Here is a 20,483-nt window from a genome sequence, read left to right as displayed (position 1 = left end):
AAAACTAGTGATCATGAATTGTACTTGGATGACAGGTACAGTTTAACTAATTTGTCTCCATCCCAAAACTTCCATTAAAAATACCCTTTAAAATTTCAGAAAAATATTACTACGTGCCAACAACCTTGAAAACTTAGACAAAATGGTCAAATTTCCTAGGAGAAAAAAATATACTTTGCTAGAATTGACTTAGAAAAGAAATGGAAACAGTGACTAGAAATTTCCCTATGATATTCCTATCTATTTCTGATTCTCTTAAGGATAGAGCAGATTGTATTGGATTAACCCTCCTACAGACAGTTATGAACATGGGACAAAAATGTTACAAAATCTATGTGAAACCACTGGAGAGCAACAAAAGGTGGTGGAAACCAGACAGAATCAACCTTCAAAGGGAAAGGAGAGATGTAAAATCTCCACAAATTGATCTATGGATTCAATGCAATTCCAATCAACACCCCAACAATTTTTTTTTGTAGAAATAGACTAGTTAGTTCTAAAGTTTATATGGAAATGCCAAAGCCCTGGAATAGCCAAACAAGTTTTATAAGGGACAAAGATGAAGGACTCCCGTTATCTGATTTCATAAAAAGCTACAATTTTCAAGACAGCATGGTATTGGCTTTAGGACAAACATAACTACGAACGGAACAGAGTCCAGAAACAGACCTGTCGCAAGTAACGGTTAACTGAGTGAACAGGCAATCCAACAGTTTTTTCAAATGATGGTGAAACACTGGGATAAATATATGGCAAGAAAAGTAAAACTTGACCCATACATCACGCTAAAATTCAAACAGATCTCAAAATTTTGCTTAGAAAGGAGACAACCTTTTTAGAACTCTGACTAAAAGAAAAGCTACATGAGCGGAATCCCCTGTGAGAAAACCATAGATGCTTATGCTATCTAACTCTAGGGTCTGCTCAGTTTCTCTGGCTTGTTTGATGATTTTTAGATGTTTCACACAGGCAATGTTTTGGGATGAGTTGAGCTCCAGGAGGCAGGCATGTTCCTGTATTTCTTACACACAAATATTTGTGGGTAATGTTTGTCATGCTAGAGAGCCTGTAACTTTAAGAAATTAAATACAACCAAAAGCTATGGATCCAAGATGACTACAACTTAATGTTTTATTTTTAAAAAAAGATATTGTCAGAATGTCACATGTGATTTTTCACTACACATAAGCAAACCATAAAATACTGTGCAATGAAATCAGTGATGAAAGAGCCGAAGATTCGTATGAGCAAGGATTATTCCCAGTTCATCGCAAGCCTCAATCACAACTTTGTCAGCAGCAGAACCAGAAGGAGCAGCAATGTAGGCCACACCACTCTGAGGGAAGAAGAGATACTGACTTTCAAAACACAATTTTAGGTGAAGACATGCAAAAATCAAAATCCCCTCTAGAAAGCATAAGCTAATGATTCACAGTGCAGACTGATTCACTCAGTCAAAACAGGAAAGTAATACGATTTGGGTTATTCATACATCAAATGGAAAAGTAAAATAATTAAATATCACTGATATACCACACTGCCATAACTTGGATACAGAATTCACAGAAACTAAACAGAAGTAGGATTTCTGAAGTAGTTTTTTTTGTTTTTTTTTTTTAATATTTATTTGTCCGAGAGAGAGAGAGAGAGAGAGAGAGAGAGAGACGAGGGAGAGAAAGAGGGAACACACAAGCAGGGAGGAGGGGCACAGGGAGAGGGAGAAGCAGACCCCCTGCTAAGCAAGGAGCCTGATGTGGGGCTGGATTCCATGGTCCTGGGTTCATGACCTGAGCCAAAGGCAGAAGCTTAACCAACTGAGCAACCCAGGCATCCCTGAAATAGTTTTTACATAATAATCAATTCTATGCAAATGCACATCAATTCCATACTTACCCTTTTAGCTCTGTCTACATTATCCCTAAAAGGAAAAAAGGCATCAGAGCTGACAGAAACTTCACTAAGTTTGTCAACCCATTCCTTCTTCTCTGCTTCAGTTAATAATTCAGGCACTTCCTCAAACAATGCCTTCCACTTTATCAAATCTTCATCCTAAGAGTAGAGGGTGGAGAGAGGAGAAAGGTTTTGGACATGATCTTTAGTACTTTCTGATGCAAATCAGAATGCCAGAAAGCAGTTGGGCATTTCTCCCAGGATTTAATTACAATGGCTCATTCCAGTTTACATCTCTAGAATCTTTTTTTTTTTAATGCTTTTAACATTTCATTAAGAAAAGTAATTCTAAGTGTACCAAATAAAGATTATACCATTTACTTTGTAAATCAGTTTATTTTAAATATATTTTGTTTTTTAATCTCTGCCTAAGTGAGATCTACTTTATATCCCTGTGTCAAAAGCAAGCAAATGGATGATGATGGATGTTCTAGAACTGTATTTACATAGCCTTAAGTCTACACTCAGTCTTAACAGATGAATCAAGGTATGATTCATGGTATTCATATTTCAAAAAAGGTGCTTCCATTTTGGATGATTTTTTGGCTTAAACAAGGTACTTTTAACCTCTTGTTCACACACATATAAAGCTTCTCCCAGAACTATGAGCTGGATTTTGCTAGATAATATCAAACAGTTAAATACAAATATTAAAGTAAAAAAAGAAAGGCTTATGAGTTAAGTACTTTATGGTTATAAGGCACACTCTTCAATGATACTTATTATGTCATGGATTCCTGTCCCTGAATTTGTAGACAAGATAGTGTGGTCAACTCACCCCCTCAGAAGACCATCGAGAGTCTGATTACCAGACTTCTCTCTTTTGTTTTCCATACAGGATCAAGCACTTGCTATGTCCAAAAATGGGGCTAAATTCTGTATTTTTGGCAGGCTACTTGTTAGCTGTAATTTTATTGCTCTCATATGCCTTCTTTAAAACTGAAGACATTAAAGAATACGAAACGTAACAAAAATATACAGAGTTGTTAAAGGCACTGGTAGAAAATGTTGGAGGAGAAGACCGTGATTACCCGCTACCAGATAATTTGTATTTCATGTTGAATACACACGTATCACGTAGCAAGCATCATGCTTGGCACTGTGACAGAAACCTCAGGATAGGTGACAAAAGAGTCCCTGCCATCAAAAGCTTAAAATCAACAGGGGAAGTACAAACAAAACTAAACCAATGGTTATAATTTAAAGACAGGGAAGGTCTGTGGTGTCAGAAAGGGATGAAGAACTGTGAACAAAGTTCAAGTCAAGACAATGAAGAACTGTTAAGAAATTCAGAATTACAATTTTAGACAACATAAAACTTCAAGAAAAATACCATTTTCTCTCAGCAGTGATGAAGGTAGTCCGTTACAGAAAAAAGTGAGTATACCAGTATACTCTACCCAGAAACCCAATGACAAGACTTTTACCTCGCCAATGGTTCCAGTAACATACTGATCAATGGCATTGGAGATTTCTGCTCTCTTCACTCCAGTTTTAAACTTCATTGAAAGAACCTGTGGATGATGTCTAAGCCACCAATAGTTTGCCTTATCCCCTGCAAGGCGGGTGCAGTGTATTCGGGACTGCTGTCCTGCTCCAATGCCGATAACCTGAAGAACATGAACATTAAGATCAATCTCTTCCAACATGTTTTTCTTAACAGATCTTTTGTGTACAGTCCCTAAAATCCATCAATTTTGTGGAAAAAATATCAGCCAAATTACAAAAAAATTTTAAGTCATTAAAAAGTAAAGGCAGAAGTTTATAACTACTATTTATACATTTTTTTCTCTTCAGTGACATTTGAAGTATGGCTACTAATACTCTGGAAGTTTCTAGAACTCCTGGAAATCAGTAGTGAAGCACAATTTTACTCGAACTTCTTAGAACCTGAGTCAAAGGAGACCAGTAGCCACAATCTCCCAAGTTTTCATTATTAGAGACAAGCAATCTTTTAACAATTGACAATCAGCTAAAATTCTGAATTTCAAAGAGTCTTCCAGGTCACACGCTAATTAATATCCACACTTTCCCTCCCCCACTTACGGGCCAAATAATTTAACAAATGCTAAGAGAAGAGCTCAAGACACTGTGAAAAAGGCTCCCAATGCTGCTGAAAGCTATGGCAAAGCCAGAACCAGGTCAGTCCAGGTTAGGAGAGGCCCCAGTGATGAGCTGGCTCGGTTCTGCATTCTATGGCTCAGTGCACTAGGAAACAAGTTAAATATCTTGCTTAATTAACGTCAGCAACAAATGTTCAATATCTTGATTATGGTAGTGGTCACGTAACTACATAATTTGGGAAAACTGTTCAAAACTCGACACTTAAAAAGAGTGAATTTTATTGCATATAAATTATGTCTCAGTAAACTAGATTTTAAAAGATCACATTAAGTTGCAGTCTACAGATTCTCGGTGAAGTAACCTTAGAAATACATGTGAAAATACCCAACAAGCTGCAAAAACATGGAAAAACGGGTGGCAGTACCATTCTTTACTCTCTCTTCACTGGACACCAATCAGGAGGAAGAGAGTTAGAATAAACTAGTGTTATAGCAGCTATTAGAGTCCCACTAATCCAAATGTGTCAACTCAGTCTGAGCAAGAAGCAATACGACCAATTTTAATATATTGATCCAAAGATAGTTTGTTATTATCATTAGCTTTAACAGTCCCCTATGTTACTGAGTAAATACTGACAAACCCAGAAGAGAAAAACTGGGCAGATTTTCTTTTCCAAGCAGTATAGGACCTGAGAGATGAGTATCATTTTGTAAAACACTCTGCCCCGAGTGGGTCTGAGAGCTTGGTTACCTGACCATTCTTGGCATAGCACACGGAGTTAGACTGCGTGTACTTCACAGCAATGGTGGCTACAATGAGGTCTCTGAGCGCAGACTCTGGCAACTGAAAAAACACAGGATGGTCAATTGCATCAGACTTTTGTAACTCCGTTTAACTTTAAGCATCTTACATGTTATTTATCTTAACAGACCTGTAATGTAGTTGTATCTCTCAAAGGACAGAATGAAATGAACTGTTCTTTGGAAACTGTGCTTTACTGAAAAAAACAATCAACATTCAACATACTTGCTGTGGAACTCAGCAGTGCCTAATGCATCACAGACTCAGACTAATGCCATTTGCAGCGACTCAGGCTTAAGCCCATGTACATAACACACTAGTTACAAAATACCATATCCGCCCCAAACTGACAAATAATACCTTCTCAACCACAGAACCAAGAAACATGTATGGAAACACGATAAAATTTATGTTCAGAAAAAACACAAAATAATTTTCGCAGGCATTACAAACAATTGTGATGTCCATACACAGCCAAGGCTGTTCAGGAAAAAACAAATTAGGATCATTTTCTGCTCTGTCTAGAAATTCTACGTAGAAACTATTCAAAAATACTGTGAACTACCAGTCCAAACAGAATAAAACAAATACAAACTGAAAAGAAGGATAATCTATATAGCTATGCTAAGTGGACAAAGGCTATAAAAGCAGCAGCTAACTGATCAATTAGCAAAGTGAAAACCTGATAAATTAGACTTCATCAAAATTAAAACTTCTGTTCTTCAAAAGACCCTGTATTAAGAGGATAAAAAGATAAGCTACAGACTGGGAGAAAATATCTGCAAACCACATATCCAAAAAAGAACTAGTATCTAAAATATGTAAAGACCTCTCAAAACTCAGTGACAAAAGCAATCTAATTAGAAAACGGGCAAAACACATGAAGAGACATATCACTAAAAAGGATATACAGATGGCAAATAAATATGAAAAAAATACCCATCATTAGCCTTTAGAAAATGCTAACTAAAATCACGAGATACTGCCACATACCTAACTAAAGAAAAGTGACAACACTAACAGCTAGTAAGGACGCAGAGACCTGGGTCACCCATCTGTTGCTGGCGTAAAATGTGAAATGGCACAGGCTCTCTGGACAACAGTTTGGCAGTTTAAAAAACAAAATATGCAACTACGATGCTACCCAGCAGCCATCAATTACACTCCTGGGTCTCTGTAAGAGAGAAATGAAAGCTTATATTCACATAAAAACCCATTCATGAAAGTACACTGAATGAAAATTATAAAAGAGGGAACAAATTAGATGTTACCCAAGGATTAAGGAGGGAATGGAGGGACGAAGGAAATGAGTGTGATTGTAAGAGGGCAACACGAGGGACCCTCATGGTCATGGAAATGTTCTGTGCCTGGACTATCATTATCATGGTCATGATACTGTACTGTAGTTTTGCAAGACATTACCACCAGGGGAAATGGGGCAAAGGGTACACGAGAATTCTTTTTTTTCCCCCGTCGGGTAAGATTGTCCTCTTCAACTGAGCGCACAGCTTCGGGAGGGACGCACATGGAGCGGTGAGGGAGGAAGGGGACACCTGCCTAGCCAGCCAGATCAGCCGAATCAACCCTGGCGGTCAATGGGGTGACAGATGTCGCAGCCAGAACGCCCTCACATCCGGCACACGAGAATTCTTAACAGTGCGTGTGAACCTGCAATTTTCATTTTTATCTCAAAATTAAAGGCTCAATTAAAAAACATTGTTAGAATTTCTTAAGAATTTATTATTCTAAGATAGTATTAATGTAGTATATCCTTATCTGTATCTGCTGTTTGAGACACTAACTGTACATTTTATTCTTTTAGTTCTAAGAAAAATTAATAACATAAACCAGCTTTCCTACAGGTCTGCCTTGAAATGCAACCCTGGTATTCTGAGTTAGGATGGAGGAATTCAAGACACTTCAAGTGGGGGATGGGGTGGGGGTTGGAGTAAGGGACACAAATAGTTAAAACAAATTAAAGCATTATTTAAGAAAAATGGAAGAGGAAATAACTCAAGCATGTTCACTAATGCTTAATACATACTCCTTCTGCTTCTCCCACTGTTCTAAGACCTAAAAGGATTTTGAGCTTGACATGTTAACAAAACACTGCTTTAAAAGAAGGGAATCTAAAAGATAAAACCATCAGTCTTACGCTTGAGCTTCCAAATTTCTAATTAAAAATACATATGAAACAAGTAGAGAAGAATTTAGATAAAAGATGAATTAAAAACATACCTCACTCCTTGTAAAAAACATCCAAGTTAGCACAGCTAGGCGCACAAAACTTATCAAATACTGCTAAATTATTAATCAGTCCAATACCTATAAACCTACAAGGAAAACTTACAAAAGTAAGAGCCTCAATAGTTAGGCAGAGCTGTCAACATAGGTACCATGTAATCTAGGTCAATACTGTTTCAGTATTTTAAAAGATCCACTAACCAGCCAGATTAATAAAGTGTTCAAAAAAAAAAAAGGGGGGCCTCATATTACTGTGAGCTTATATACAGTAAGTAACGTTGGTACAAAACACTGCTTCCATCTGGAAATCACAGTACCTTACAGCTTGACCAAAGGAGTAGACTGCAACAAATTTTTTTTTTTAAAGATTTTATTTATTTATTTGACAGACAGCCAGTGTGAGAGGGAACACAAGCAGGGGCAGTGGGAGAGGAAGAAGCAGGCTCCCAGCAGAGGAGCCTGATACAGGGCTCGATCCCAGAACGCTGGGATCACTTCCTGAGCCAAAGACAGACGCTTAACAACTGAGCCACCCAGGCGCCCCAGACTGCAACGAATTTAAAGGTATTTCTACACATGATGCCTACCATGTTTATTTACTTCAGGGCACCATTAATTTTCAAAAATAGATATTCTAAGAATATTAAATCAACAAAGATCACGTCTTCATCACCATATACTTATTAACAGATTGAACTATTCCGATAAAGGTTTTAAAGCTTGTTTTCAGCAATTCTACTTAAAGATGATGAAAACGAAGTCAGACCTGGGAACAACTGCACCTCCTCATTTTCTATTTCTGTTACAGGAATGACTTGTTAAGAGACTAAACCTTTTCTAGGAACAAAGAGAAAAGCTCAACGCCAAGGTAGTAAAATAGCAAGTAACGAGACACAAAGACCCCAATGATAAAGGAAGCAGGAAGAAATGAGTGTCACCATCTATGCTTTTCGACGCAAGGCATTTTCCAAGCTGCAAGACAATAAGCTAAATGGTAAAGGAACTGAGCACCACTCCTGGAGGTGTTAGAGGCCTAAGTGGCAAAAATGGAGTTCAGAGTACATCAGGGGAAAGTGACACTAACAGACACTGGTGCTTTCAGCAGAATAGGGGTGAACCAGGGGCGCCTGGGTGGCTCAGTTGTTAAGCATGGGCCTTCGGCTCAGGGCGTGATCCTGGCGTTCTGGGATGGAGCCCCGCATCAGGCTCCTCCACTGGCAGCCTGCTTCTTCCTCTCCCACTCCCCCTGCTTGTGTTCCCTCTCTCGCTGGCTGTCTCTATCTCTGTCAAATAAATAAATAAAATCTTCAAAAAAAAAAAAAAAAGGGGTGAACCATAAACAGACCAGTCCTCACAAAGACTTAAGCCCAAATTCAAATCACCTTAATTCCTGCCAGATAAAGATGATCTGACTGCCGCCTAATCTGCCTACCAAGAGTAGAAGTCAACCATTTCTGGAGAAAAAAAAGAAAACACCATCCAGACACTCAAAATACCTCTAGTTTTCTCACATTCAATGCCCGGCATTCAATCAAAAATACCAGACATACCAGCAGAAAAGACCACAAAACAATGTAGCTATACATCTGTAGTACTGGGGGGAGGGGGGGAGCCAATGTTAGAACCAGCAAAAAATCCTTCAAAACTGAAGGTCAATTAAGAGATTTCAGAAAAGAAATACTAGCTCATCCATTTCCATATTACGTAACCTTGGGTAAATTTCTTTGCCATATGTCACAATTTTGTGATCTTTACAACAGAGATGATAGTAGTCTGCCATCCCCAAGTCCCCACATAGAGTGCTATGCATTTTAAATGACAGAATACATGTAAATATGTGAAAAAAAAGTCACACTATCATCCTAGGAATATGTCCTTCCTAAAAATGACAAACAGCCCAAGAGCAAAAACCTGACCACATGAAAACGCTGATCACAGCACTGAAAATGGAAACAAAATATCTATCAGAGTATATCTATACATGGATTGCCATGTGGCCTTTCAGATGAAGGTAGAGATCTATTATTTGTTGATATAGAAACATATTTGTAGCTTAGTGCATGGAAAAAAGGCAAGTTATAGAACAGAATTGTGAAAGACATGATCCCACTTAGGCATAATTAAAGATAAATACCTCTAAGTATGTACATACACACAGAAGCTTCTAATACTTATTTGATAACTCAAAGATGAGCTAGACATTTGCAGATCAACCAGTTTTAAATATGGGCCTTAATAAATGCATAAGCTTATAAATATTAAAAACAGACTTACTGAATTACTAGCATTCACAGTTCAGATATTTTCAAACTTACATCTTTATTCTTGGTCACAATGTTGCTAAATAATGTCCTGTCAATGACACCATTATTTCTCTTCTGACTTAAACGAAGACCAAAGAGAGTTCGTACTTCATTTTCATCTGGATTGTAAGACTGATCCATCTAAAATAGAAATTAAGAGCCAAAAGTAATATATCTACAACCTTCAACGTTTTTCACGTAATTCACATACAAAAAAAATCATAGCAAGGTTATATGAACTTTTTCTAACTTAAGCATGTGTAAGACCACTTCAATAAAGGTATAATAGAATGGCCAAGCACTAATATTTTGTTCTAAAAAATAATTTTATAGGTTTACAACCCTGTGGTGTTTCATAACAAACATATTAAAACCAATGATTCCGGTGACAGCATTTTTGGTTATAATAACTGAAAGCACTGTCTGTTTCTTTCTTTTGGAAGATAGCAGATAAAAACAGATTTGCTAAAAAAAAAAAACAAAAAACAGGTAGTGGCATAAAAAATAAATTCTACTTTTCCCTTCTTTCTAATAATCTATTACAAAATACAGAGCTAACACTTGAATTAAATATTTAAAAGGGGGGAAGCAACATTTGGAGTCTAGGTCTTTGTTATTTGACATACTTTTTTTTTTTTTTTTTTTAAGTAATCTCTATGGCCCAGTGTGGGGCTTGAATTCACAACCTGAGATCAAGAGTCACCTGCTCTACTAACTGAGCCAGGCAGGCATCCTGGGAATATATGTCATTTGTTGCTATCTTCTGCTCACAAATTTTGAACTGAAAAGATATTATGACATGAGAATAATCTGCATAAGACCACTCTCTCCCGGGACGCCTGGGTGGCTCAGTCGGTTAAGTGTCTGCCTTCAGCTCAGGTCATGATCCCAGGGTCCTGGGATCGAGTCCCACATTGGACTGCTCAGTGGGGAGTCTGCTTCTCCCTCTACTTGTGCTCTCTCTCCCTTTCTCTGACAAATAAATAAAATCTAAAAAAAAAAAAAAACTTTAAAATATTATAAAAAACAAAAACAAAAACAAACCACTCTCTCCCTATTTTCCTAGACTTGACAGTATCTCTTCATTTATCCTTCGAATAATCTTTGACTTAGAAAGCACTGGTATCTATAACTTACAAGCAAGTCCTCATATTAATTCTTCCTAAATTGTACGTTCTTGAATTCCAAAATGTTCCTTTTTCCTCTGTATTATCAAATTTCTAAAATTGGGATATGCCCTCCCTATTAAATGATGTCAAAAGAAACTTGTCACAAGCCAGATAGAAGAATAAAGTTGTTTCATAGTTATAATTATGTGTCCATGTGCAAACTCGGCTAAACTCTCATTTTGGGGAAGTCCCGATGTAGTCTTTTGACATCTTCAACTGTGACACTGTGAGGTGCTGAAGAGGTCACGATGATGAGTTCAAGGTTTGGAAAACATTCTCCATGACGATACACAAAACTATTAAATAGAGCCATAAGTACTTAATACCCTTAAAAAAGAGCACTAGATTAAGAAACTGAAGAATACAGCACCAGCTGACTGAACGGCTGAACGTACAATGAAAGGCCTTAATGAAAAAGTATGTATATTTAATGTAATATTTTTTTCTTCTTTCCTTGAAAAGCTGGCATGGAATCTGTGGTGTATCATATAATTAATGGTATCTTACAATGAAGGCTATACACTTAGAACTTCCATTGTATGGAGTTAGGATTCCACAAATTTTTTGACATCAGTGCTTTCTGTAAAACAACATTATGAATTTTTATTTTAATTCAAATAACTCTTTGCTTTATCCATGTACAATCTTAGACTATGAGCTAGTTTTCCTAATAGATAAGAACTTGTAAAAATGAGTACGGATAAATCTCAACAATTAGAAAAAGAGACAAAGAATACGGTCAGAGACTTCATAAAAAGGAGTTAAAAATACTTTTAACTATGAAAAAATGTTCACTCCATACATAATGGGAAATTAAGCTGTAATGAGATGCCATTTTTATCTATCATACTGTTAAGATGAAAAAGTTAAAGAACACAATGATGGCAAAGGTATTAGGAAATCAGCACACTTCATATTCCCAATAAGACATAAAATTTGTTGGAACAACCTCAAAGATGAGCAGGACCTATCAAAACTACCAATATACACCGGCTGCGACCCAGTCCTAATTCACTGCAGGGTGTCTGCAGTAGCTAAAGATTGGTGACTGGTTACATAAGCTATGTAGACATGGGGCAAACTTTCAAGACGGTGAAACTATGTGCCTTTGTATGAGTGGGAAAAAAACAACAAAAAAAGAAAAAGAAATACAAATATTTGCTGAAAAGTATCAACTATTTCAGGAAGGATGAGCAAGAAATTTAAAATATTAGTTACTTTTAAAGACATAACAGAGTAGCAAAAGGGAAGGATAGGGAGACTTTTCATCAAATACCAATACTTTTTAAATAGGAAACCATGTGTATATATTAACTACTTTCTTAAAAATTTAAAATTTAAGAGTAAAGAAGCTCTCCTCATCTAAAACCCCAAAATTAACAGTTAAGAAAAAGAAAACTGTAGGATTAAGAATTAAAGAAACCTCAGTAAAAAAAGATAAATTAAAAGGTTGTCATCATAAAGGAAAGACTAAATATGGGAAAATAGAAACACAAAATAAAAGAGTAAATTACTGTTTTAAACATGAATTAAACTAACCTGAAGAACACAGTAGCTCCCATTTTTCTTTTTAGAAAGTATTTTCAAAGCTTCATCTTCATATCCTGGGGCAACAATACCATCAGATACCTATAAATATATTAAAAATTAATTTCTACTTTCAAAAATTAGGGAACACTTCTTAACCAATCTAAACACAAGTATCCATCTTAATGCAGCAGCATTTTCTCGTTTCTACCTCCAACAGATAATGCTAATACCTATACTCGGAAGAGTTAAGCCTATATTAGAATACAGCTTTGTATAGCTAACCTTATTTCATTTGCTATCCTTCCAGGGTTTCTGGTTGTTTCAGTTTTAACTAAGAATATACAAACAATTCACTCTAATATATGTACCTTAGGAAGAAACATTTCTCACTATTCTGTTCATGGAGTAGTGTTTGCACCAGAAAAAGCATGTTCTACTGCCTACTCCGCCAGTATCAGGCAAAATGACCTTAAGCAAAGCAAGTTCCACAAGAGCAAGACACGGGGATCAGATTACATCTCTGCTAATAACCTTAGGCAAGGCAAGTACCTCAACACCAAGTCAAAGGGATCAGATTTAACATCTCTGAAAGATAGAAAAGTCATAGTTCATACTACAAAGCCTTGTGCTACAACATAAAACTGCAGCAGGTCAGCTCCACTGTGGGTGGGGATGGTAGGGGTCATGGGAAGAATCCCTAAAGCAACTAAATATCATCAAGCCCATGTAGCCTTCATTTCTACCTATTTGTTTTCCCTCCAAGCTAATCTACCTGCTTTTTTCTTTCTGTCTCCCCACCCCCAAATGCCACCTTTCTGGAGTGCTTGCTTGGTTTTCAACTGATGGGGTTAGTTTTTCAGAGTAGTTTATAATCTTCCCCTACACATCTCTTATTATAGACCTACAAAGGTTTACAGTAAGGTTCATTATTACATTTCCAAGACAGCAACCCCTGCTCTTTAGAAACAATAATTTTGGCATTAAGATAATGACTACTAGAGAATAAAAAAAGACTAAATGTATAAATTAAAACATAATAGCAAAATATGCATTTGAAACATTCACTAAATCCCAAAATTACAATTCAGTCAAGGATTCATGTTCCACATAAATTATAAACATTCTAAATGATAAACATAACTAATTTACAGATGGTGTTAATATTATAAGTTATGCTTTCAATGAATGAATACTAGGAATAAATAGAGCTTTCCTCAGTTATGAACGGATCAATACTCGAGAAGATAATGTTCACTAACCTCTCTGGAGATAATTTTGGCAGTAGGGACATCACAGACATCAGATAATGCAACAAAATCACCAAATGAAGACATCCTATCAGCCCCTATAAATAAAAATTAAAATGAGGTACCACAAATATCCCTACGCAGAAAAAGATGTTTAAAAAAACCCAACGTGATCACATAAAATCCATTTCTCTAAACAGAACTTTATTGTTTTTGTAAGATCTAAATAAAAGATTAATAAGTCATTTAATTGAAATAATCATAACAAAGTATTCTTTAATTTCACCCTCTAGACAAACTTCTAAAAGGGCCTGATAGCAAATATTTTTTTAAGTTTTGCAGGCACATGGTCTGTTATACCTACTCAGCTCTGCAGTTGTAGAAATCAGCCACATGAACAAAGGGACACGGCCCTGTTCCAATCAAACTATATTTACAAAAACAGGTGGCAGGCTGGATTTATTTAGCGCATGCCCTAGTATGCTAACCCCTACGGCAGAAGGTCAGTTGTGCCATCAAGTTTTTCGATGATCTTCTGAAAATGTTACAATAATATTCACAAGTTATTAACTTTATGAATTATTCATTAGACATATATAAAATACAACTCTAACCATATTCAGTATAGTTAAAATAACCATATAATTTTAGTCATATATCAAACAATATAAATGCATTCAATAGCCTAATGTGAAATTAGATGCACCAAATTACAATTGTGTTTCCATTTATTACATGAAAATAGGAACACACACTTTAATAAACAAATTTATTCCAAGGCATTCATATAGTCATTCTTAAGTATTAATAAAAAACAAATTAAAGATAATTTGAAATCTGAAACAAAGGATATTACTACTTAGGATAAAATATTTTTTCTCTTTTAAGAACAAACAAATAAACAAGAACCCTACTACTGTTCTGACCTCTTGCTCTTGCATATGCAGTTGATACGGGTGTAAGGGTTTTATACAGATCATAGACCATGCAGACTTTGGCCTCATCTTCACTGAGTGGAATTCCAACAGCAGCACCTGGTACAGAAAACCATAAAATAAACCTCCAAGTCTCAAGTTACTACTTATCCGCTCCTAAATCAAGACCACATTTTTCTTAACATCTAGTCTATGCAGCATAATTTCTAGTGCCTGCGCCAAATTAAATAAACATCTGGCCAGATAATTAAACACCAAAAAATACAGTTGCAGGGGAGGTCGGGGGGGGGGGGGGGAGCTTCTGGAAGCAACTACTGTCTGAGTCTGCCAGTACCATGCATGTGTACAAAGCTAGTTTACTTCATTAAGGACTCTCTCTCCACCCTGCCGGATACCACATACCATTTATTTCTTCCCTGTTTACATCAATTTAATATCAAATAAACATCAAAGAACTATGTATTAGAGTTGACTTAGACATAGAAGCAAAAAGGTATCTCATACAATGATTATAAGAAGTTACACATAAGGTGTCAAGAACTTCTTTATGTCTACTCAGCTCCATTTTCAACCATGTGGAAAAATATTTAGTCAAATGGCATTAAGCCATTTTATTTTTTACACATTTCCACTGCAAAAAAGTGATTCCCTGATCCTATCTCACAGTAATGTTATACAATTTCATATATGTAAATAACATAGTGTTATTACAAGATTTTGTAACATTACTATACTGAAATTATTAACAGACTCCACAAAAGTGGTCTGAGACTTTAGAAAATGTCTATATTCACATTAGAACATATCAATTCTTTCTAAAATCAAAAAGAAGGCATTTTGAACAGATTCAGAGCATTCCAGACAATAGCGCTTTACCTGCCGGGCTGACATGTTTGAAAGAGGAAGCGGCAGGAATGCCTAAAGCTTCTTTGAGTTCCTTCACCAGCTGCCAGGCATTCAAAGCATCACACAAGTTTATAAATCCAGGGGCTCCATTTAGAACTACATATAGAAACATATATAACATATTATTCAAGCAGGATCAATAAAATCAGATATACGTACATTTCTGAAAAAATAACATATGTCAAGGCTGCACAAATATGTTTTCAGAAAAATATAATTAAGAGGCAAATACATATACACAAACATAAAAGAACTTGATGAAAAAAGAATAAAACACTAGAGCCTAAGACTGCCTCACCAAAAACAAAAAACCATACAAAAACACACACACTCTCTCTCACATACATATGCTACTGGAGAAACCAACTCCAGCCAATCTAGAAATAAACCAACACAGAATTCAGTAACGGGTGAAAGAATGACAAGACCAGTGATCGTCAGGGATCCAACGCAGCATAGAACTAAGATAACACAATCATGGCAATTACAGAGACTACTGGTAGAAAATCTACGTTATAAACCTTGCCAATATAAGAATATTATTATAAACCAATGCAAGAGAAGTCGCTGGGAGAAAATAAGGGGAAAAAAATGAGTTGGATTTTTCATCTTTTATACCAGACTCAGTAGGCTCTGTCTAAAGCTGAAACACAGTTAAAAAGATTCCAACTTCCAAGTTTCTCATTGCCTATTTTCTTAACAATGGCAGGATTTTTTTAGGAGCTACTATCTCTTGTGAATAAATTATAAACTCCACACACACAAAAAATGGGGGCTATTAATTAAAAACAAATTTATAATTGCATTTCCTTTGTGTTATCTTGGGTGGTACATACTTTTAAAAATAAACTTCGACAAATATCTACGGAGTGCCCACCACAATGTTAGGCACTATTCTAGGTACTGGGGATATTATCAATGAACAAACCGGTCCCTCCCACATAGAGCTTACAGGGGAGACATAGAAGAAACAAAATAGGCAATTAATAGTAAACAATAAGAAAAAATATTAGGTACTTATACAAATGAGTTGAAAATATGTCCACAGAAAAATCTGTACTTAAATGTTTTTAGCAGCTTTATTTTTTTTTTTTTAAAGATTTTATTTATTTATTTAACAGAGATAGAGACAGCCAGCGAGAGAGGGAACACAAGCAGGGGAGTGGGAGAGGAAGAAGCAGGCTCATAGCAGAGGAGCCTGATGTGGGGCTCAATCCCAGAACGCCGGGATCACGCCCTGAGCTGAAGGCAGACGCTTAACCGCTGTGCCACCCAGGCGCCCCAGGAGCTTTATTCTTAACTGTCAAAACTGTCTATTTCTGATGTCCTTCAAGAGGTGAATGGATAAACTAACTAGGGTATATCCATACACAATGGATTATTATTAAACAGCAAAAAGAAAAGAGCTCTCAAGCTATCAAAACCATGGAGGAACCTTAAATGCATATTGCTAAATGAAACAAGCCAGCGTGAAAAGGCTATATACTGTATGATTCCAAACTTATGACGCTATGGAAACCGTAAAAATATAAGTGGCTGCAGAAATCAGGGAGGTAGAATGCAGGGAACTTTTAAGTGGTGAAGCTATTCTGCACAATACAGTCAAAATGGATACATGACATTACACATGTCAAATCCCGAAGAATATACAACACAAAGAGTGAGTCCTAATGTAAACAATGGACTTTAGTTAATGAGTCACTACTGGTTCATCAATTTTAATTAATGTACCATACTAATGCAAGATATTAAAAGCGGAAATTGGGAAGAGGAGATCCAGAGGGAGGGAATGTCTAGAAACTCACTGTACTTTCTAAGAAATTTTTCTGTAAATCTAAAACTATTTTATAAAATAGGGGCGCCTGGGTGGCGCAGTCATTGAGCATCTGCCTTTGGCTCAGGGCGTGATCCCAGCGTTCTGGGATTGAGCCCCACATCAGGCTCCTGTGCTAGGAGCCTGCTTCTTCCTCTCCCATTCCCCCTGCTTGTGTTCCCTCTCTCGCTGGCTGTCTCTGTCAAAAAAAAAAAAAAAAAAAAACTTAAAAAAAAAAACTACTTTATAAAATAAAGTCTATTATAAAAAAACAAGGGGGTGCCTAGGTGGCTCAGTCAGTTAAATGTCCAACTCTTCTTTTTAAATTTTTTACTTAAATTCAATTTAATTAACATATACTGTATTATTCTCAGAGACAGAATTTAGTGATTCATCGGGTGCATAGAAACCCAGTACTCATTACTTCGAGTGCCCTCCTTAATGCCCATCACCCAGTTATACCATCCCCCTAGCCCACCTCCCCTTCAGTAATCCTGTTTCCTATAGTTAAGAGTCTCTTACAGTTTGCCTCTCTGTTTTTGTCTTATTTTATTTTTCCTTCCCTTCCTCTATGTTCATCTGTTTTGTTTCTTAAATTCCACATGAATAAAGTCATATGGTATTTGTCTTTCTCTAGCTGACTTATTTTGTTTAGCATAATACCCTCCAGTTCCATCCATGTCGTTGAAAATGGCAAGATTTCGTTCCTTTTATGACTGAGTAATATTCCATTGTGTGTATATAGTGTCTAACTCATGATTTCAGCTCAGGTCATGATCTCAGGGTCATGGGATTGAGCCCTGGGTCGGGCTCTGCATTCAGCGGGGAATCTGCTTCTCTCTCTCTCTCTCTGCCCCTCCCCGCAACTTGCGTGCCCTTTCTCTTTCTAAAAAAACTGAGTAAGTCTTAAAAAAAAAAAAAAAGTACCTAAGAAACAGTTCCTTTGACCAACACCAATGAAAGAGCTTTGAAAATGAAAAATATGGGAACTGAAAGTACATGGAAGTATTTCTTGAATCTAAATGGGAAACATTATAAGGAGGAAATAACATGATAAAACAGTAAAATTTCCTGTTTTAAGAAATTCTAAAAGTAAAAATTCATGCAAAATGTCAAGTTTCTAACTATTCATTCAATAAATACTTAGGGAACACGCCAAGCTATATTCTAAGTACTGAGAATGCAGCAATGAACAAACAAGAAGCAATGGACAAAGACTGACAAGGTTTCTGCTCTCAGGGGAAGATGACTAAATGAGAGATGACTAAAACATAAATAAATGCAGGAAAATAGTGCTGTGATAAAAGTGTGACAGGCAGCTACCTCAGTCTGGGTGATCAGAGAAAGCTTCCCTGAGGAGGTGACTTTAAGGTGAGATCTGAATCACAAGCGAGTGAGACCTTGAAGACCAGAGCAAAGGCCACAGACACTGGGCCTGCTGACCAAAAGGAAAACAGGCCCTGGGGAGTAGCAGATAGGAGATGGTTATCAAAGAAGTAGACCAGTCAGATAACAGGGTCTGCAGGGCATGCACAGACATATAAGTGGGAGGGAAAGCCAATGAATGGTCTCAAATAGGGCGTAACATCATCTGATTTACATGCTTACGACTACTCTGCTGTGAATAGAAAAGACAGACAAAGCAGAGAGCAGTAAGATTACTGCAGACTGGAGTGCCTGGGTGGCTCAGTTGGCTGAGTGTCTGCCTTGGGTTCAGGTCCTGATCTCACGTTCCCGGGATTGAGCCCCGAATGGGGCTCCTTGCTCAGTGGGAGCCTGCCTCTCCCTCTGCCTGCCACTCCCTGCCGTTCCTCTTGCTTGTACTCCCGCTCTGTGTCAAATACATAAAATCTTAAAAAAACAGATTACTGCAGTCTGGGAGACTTTTGGGGTCACTGTGGGGGCTTCATAGTGTTAGAAAAGATCCAAAATATGTCTGAAGTAGAGTAATAACAGAACTTGATCCAATGAATGAGAAGGGGAAAGAAAGGAGTATTTCAGATTCTTCTCAAATCTCTGACACTGCTCCCTGCTCCTCCTCTCCCTCAGTTGCCAAAAGTAGAAGAGACAGGAGTACCTGCATCTTCCTACCACCAAATGTACCAATCAATGTGCTCTGTGTTTGCCTTCCCAATACATGAAGAAAGCTGTCCATGCTGTCACCAAAGGCCAGACCTCCTACCGATGCTTGGGACTTCAAGGCCTTCATACCCACAACTCTCTCCCCTGCCATCTGCCCCCATCTACCCCTCTCCCAGACAGTAGGACATGTTCTAATGCCCTCCTCAAGAGTAAAATGGAACAAAAGAGTGAAAAGTCTCTTTTAATTCTACAGATACATGGAAGTCCTAATTAACTTTCCTGTTCAAAGAATTATCTTTATTATTGTTATTTCCTAATCTCACATTCCTAATTTGGCCCACTTTAGTGGGGCTTCCAGATCCATCATTCCAAGGAAATTGTTCTTGCAAAAATTTTTCAAACAGTTGCTTTTCTGTTCTCAGCAGCATTGAAACCCTGCAGGTTTTCCAGCCTTGTTTTCCTCTCCTGGTTCCTCCACTGCTTAACCTCTTCTGCGAAATTCATCCTGCCTGTTCTACATCTCCAAAATCATCTATATGCCAAAGACATTCCAAACTGTATCTCCAACCTGATCTCTCTCCGGAAACCCTAATTATCTCAACAGTTTTTGCTCACAAGTCCACCTGGCACCTCAAACTTCAGGTGGCTATGAAAGGCATTATGTAATTTACTTTATCTTCTCAATGTTGAAGCAAATCAGATACAATAAAGAGAAAGACACACACACCCCCAGACACAGCAAACTGACACGTAACACACAGCCTTTACCTGTGATGGGAAGCTTGGGCTTCAGCGTGTATAACTGGGCAGGAGTTTGATGAGGGTTCATTCCATACCTCAAAGGCATCTGAGATATTCCTTTACTATACTGTCTCCTGAAGTAATCTGAAATTGCTTCATCATATTGTGCCGTATGAGTGAAAGCCTGCAAAAGTGTAAGTTTTGTGAAACACCAGCAGCACTAACAAAAGTGGGAACAAGAGGGTTTTAGGTAGCACACAACAAACTACACTCCTTGCCCACACACAACTGCAGGAAAAACACCCAGTGACACTAAAAACACAATGAATCATTCTCTTTCCGGGTCTCTTTCAATCTTTTTGACCTCTGTAATACTTGGGTCTCTTCATTTACAGGAAAAGGATAGCAGCTCCAAGGAGACCTAGTGAAAATTGAATACCATTTGGTTTGGCAAACACTGCACTGGATAAAAGCACATCCCTACCTTCAAGGCTAACTGGCGTCTAGTCTCCAAGGAGGTGTCTTTGCTGTCGGAGCTCTTCATCTCTGTGGACACAGCCGCGTAGTCCTCGGGTTCACACACTACTGTCACTCGAGCATGGTTTTTGGCTGCTGCTCTCAGTAGGGTTACTCCACCTTGAGAGAACAAAAGACAATTTGTATTTCCATGTAAGTTTAACCTCCTTCAAATAAAGTCA

The 20,483-nt window shown here is 37.3% G+C and overlaps 1 protein-coding gene across 1 annotated transcript in view; it reads right to left on the bottom strand.

Moving 5' to 3' along the window:
• Positions 1–1,106: 1,106 nt before the first annotated feature.
• Positions 1,107–20,483, bottom strand: part of ATIC (5-aminoimidazole-4-carboxamide ribonucleotide formyltransferase/IMP cyclohydrolase) — a 28,218-nt gene continuing 8,841 nt past the window's right edge. The window contains exons 6-16 of the mRNA XM_026492014.4: positions 20,270–20,421; positions 19,813–19,969; positions 15,120–15,245; positions 14,235–14,342; positions 13,321–13,406; positions 12,071–12,160; positions 9,375–9,503; positions 4,765–4,857; positions 3,378–3,560; positions 1,894–2,049; positions 1,107–1,336 (exon numbers count right to left, since the gene is read on the bottom strand). Coding sequence (XP_026347799.1) covers positions 1,217–1,336; positions 1,894–2,049; positions 3,378–3,560; positions 4,765–4,857; positions 9,375–9,503; positions 12,071–12,160; positions 13,321–13,406; positions 14,235–14,342; positions 15,120–15,245; positions 19,813–19,969; positions 20,270–20,421 — 1,400 coding nt within the window. The 3' untranslated portion in view covers positions 1,107–1,216. The remainder of the gene's footprint in view (positions 1,337–1,893; positions 2,050–3,377; positions 3,561–4,764; positions 4,858–9,374; positions 9,504–12,070; positions 12,161–13,320; positions 13,407–14,234; positions 14,343–15,119; positions 15,246–19,812; positions 19,970–20,269; positions 20,422–20,483) is intronic.

The sequence above is a fragment of the Ursus arctos genome, unplaced genomic scaffold (assembly GCF_023065955.2).
Source record: "Ursus arctos isolate Adak ecotype North America unplaced genomic scaffold, UrsArc2.0 scaffold_1, whole genome shotgun sequence".
NCBI lineage: Eukaryota > Metazoa > Chordata > Mammalia > Carnivora > Ursidae > Ursus > Ursus arctos.
The sequence above is the reverse complement of the archived record's forward strand: the minus strand, read 5'-3'. Positions and strand labels throughout refer to the sequence as shown.